At 42.2% G+C, this 2,500-nt stretch overlaps 1 protein-coding gene across 4 annotated transcripts in view; it reads left to right on the top strand.

Annotated features, from left to right (window-relative positions):
• Positions 1 to 2,500, top strand: part of kita (KIT proto-oncogene, receptor tyrosine kinase a) — a 27,821-nt gene that overhangs the window by 7,852 nt on the left and 17,469 nt on the right. For all 4 annotated transcript variants that reach the window (XM_056604000.1, XM_056604002.1, XM_056603999.1 and 1 more), the window contains exons 6-7: positions 894 to 1,080; positions 2,174 to 2,289. In XM_056604000.1, the coding sequence (XP_056459975.1) occupies positions 894 to 1,080; positions 2,174 to 2,289 (303 nt within the window). The remainder of the gene's footprint in view (positions 1 to 893; positions 1,081 to 2,173; positions 2,290 to 2,500) is intronic.

The raw sequence follows: 2,500 nt of genomic DNA, 5'->3' as shown, positions 1-2,500 counted from the left end.
CTGGTCTGGTTCACTGACGCTGTTCCCCAGTTGGCTCATACTGTACCAAGCTACTGGACTAGCCCTGGTCATACTATACTTACCGTGTGATATGATGGTATTGAACTAAAAGATCCGGTAATATTTATTATTACTTAATCGGTTTGCTGATACTGTGAGAACTGTGAGGTGAAAATAGCAGTTTCAAAAAATGTGGATTATTTCTCACAAATGTGAATTGAATGTGTTTGAATAGTGTCTACCCATTCAAACATTCATATACATATGATCCTCCTTAAATACGGTGCTCTGTGCGTTATTCTAAGGAAGTGTAGTCCTCAGTTACCACTTGCTCACATATCAAGTCAACGTGCTCACAAAACAGAAGAAAATAACCGCATTAGTAAAAGACGAATGAAGAAATATCCCTCCGAGCCGAGCCAGGACACGTTACGCCTAAACAACCCCCCCCCCCCTCCTTGTCTCCATTGGAAGGGTGCTGTTTCTAAAAAAGTTCTTCATCGAAGACATAAAACATTACACATTCGTCATGGGCCAAGACATTACAGTTGAGATCTTACTTGTCTTTACAGTTTCGAATGAGCTCGAAATTTATAGGGTGCTGTTGAAGCCAATAATTTGCAGATGGGAGTTTAAAGTTGTGATCTATAAATCCTGTGAAACAAGGCAGTGACGATAAGGTTCAGAGAACTTTCCTCTCTGAAGTTAAAGTACTTTGAACTAAATTACAGTTGTATTCCAATCCTTATTTGGGATTGTTCTCTGATACTCAGACAAAGTACTGGTACTCTTGCATTAGCAATGCACTGAAATGACAATGCTGCTGGTTTTAATGAGAATGAACACATCCCTGTGTGAAAGATACCCTCAACCTTCCACTTTCCTGTTTCCAGCCAAAGGTTTCATTCATGTTCGCCCGGTGGAGAACAGCACCATCAAGGTGCGGTCGGGGGAGAGCCTGTCCCTGGTGGTCAGCATGGAGGCTTACCCTAAACCCAACCACTTTACCTGGAACTTCATGGGCCAGGCCCTGGCCAACACCACCGACCATGTGATCACCACAGACAACCACTCACACAGGTAAACCTAATGCACACAGGAAACTCTTCTTATAGACACACGATTCATACACGTACACCTCCACACAGGTGAGCAATCCATGCAGGTGTGCCATAAATGTAGATCCGTACAACTACACAGAGTTACACATCCACATAGGTATGCACCTACACAGGTAGGCTTTTCAGCTCCAATAACTAGTGACATTTTAAATACATCACTGTTCTGTTAATTAAATATTCATTTATTATAGAGTTTTATAAATTATTATAATTTAGAAACCTTTATTCGTTTAAAAAATATATAATAATTGTCCAGACTTTTTTCTATAAATGATTAAACAACTTTATTAAATAATGCTGCATTTCAATTGTAGTGAAATATAATACGAGAGACACATGCCACATTTGATACAGAAACATTGTGCAACATTGCACGCTGTTATCGATTAATAGGATCTGCTAAATGTTTTTCTGCCCTTTGGGAGTATTACTCGTCTTGAAGTCATTATTTTGTAATTTCCTATAAGTGTGGCTTTGTGCAGGGCCAGCACACATGTGATTCTGCATGGCGCCTTAGCCAATGGCTTTTCTGTTTAATGGATCTGGGATTAAGGTGTTAATCCCCCCGGTGAAATGTAACACCTTGTGCCTTCCAACGGGCCAGGGGTCAGTGGAGATGATGGTTGCACCTCTGTGTTGGAGCTGACCTGCCCAAGGCCCGCCCCTAGCACACTTCAGACTAACTTGGCAAAAGTGCTGGAAATTAATATAGACGGATATCTGTTTGGAGATCTGGCTTTAGGAACGCAGGGGGGCATAAAACATTGCGTGTGGAGGTCCACTTGTGGTTGGTCTCACAGATGTTTAACGGGCTGTTACAGTGGTAAAGCATGCCGCGCTATTTCACTCTATAAATTGTGGTACAACATGGGGGACAAAGGGTTTCGCTATGGCGTGTGCTAACATCCAGCCCATTTTCTAAACGTGGCTGTGAATGTCATTTAAGGATGAATAACCAACGGCAATGGCTGTTCTGTTGCATTGTAATCTGTAATTAGATCATAATCTCTGCTGCTCATCTAAAGGTGGTCTTTGTTTTTTATTTCACACAGTTACAGCAGTGAGCTGAGGTTGGTTCGCCTGAAAATGGCTGAAGGGGGCGTGTACACGTTTCACGCCTCCAACGGCGACGCCACAGTCAACCAGTCCTTCAGGGTCTTCGTGATCAGTAAGTCGTAACATTGATTACATTTTTTTTTTTTTTTAAAGGTTTTGTGCTCCCGCAAGCTACATAATGAAGGTCAGCCCATGCGTAGCTTAACATTTGTAGAACGTAACGACAGGAAATGGATTTTGCTCACCTTTTCAAAGCACACTCTCGTTCCTCGCCTGCAGTTATCTTGCGTCAATCAAAGGTCACCGCAAAGCGTGGCTGTCAG

The sequence above is a fragment of the Gadus chalcogrammus genome, chromosome 12 (assembly GCF_026213295.1).
Source record: "Gadus chalcogrammus isolate NIFS_2021 chromosome 12, NIFS_Gcha_1.0, whole genome shotgun sequence".
Lineage (NCBI taxonomy): Eukaryota > Metazoa > Chordata > Actinopteri > Gadiformes > Gadidae > Gadus > Gadus chalcogrammus.
The sequence above is the reverse complement of the archived record's forward strand: the minus strand, read 5'-3'. Positions and strand labels throughout refer to the sequence as shown.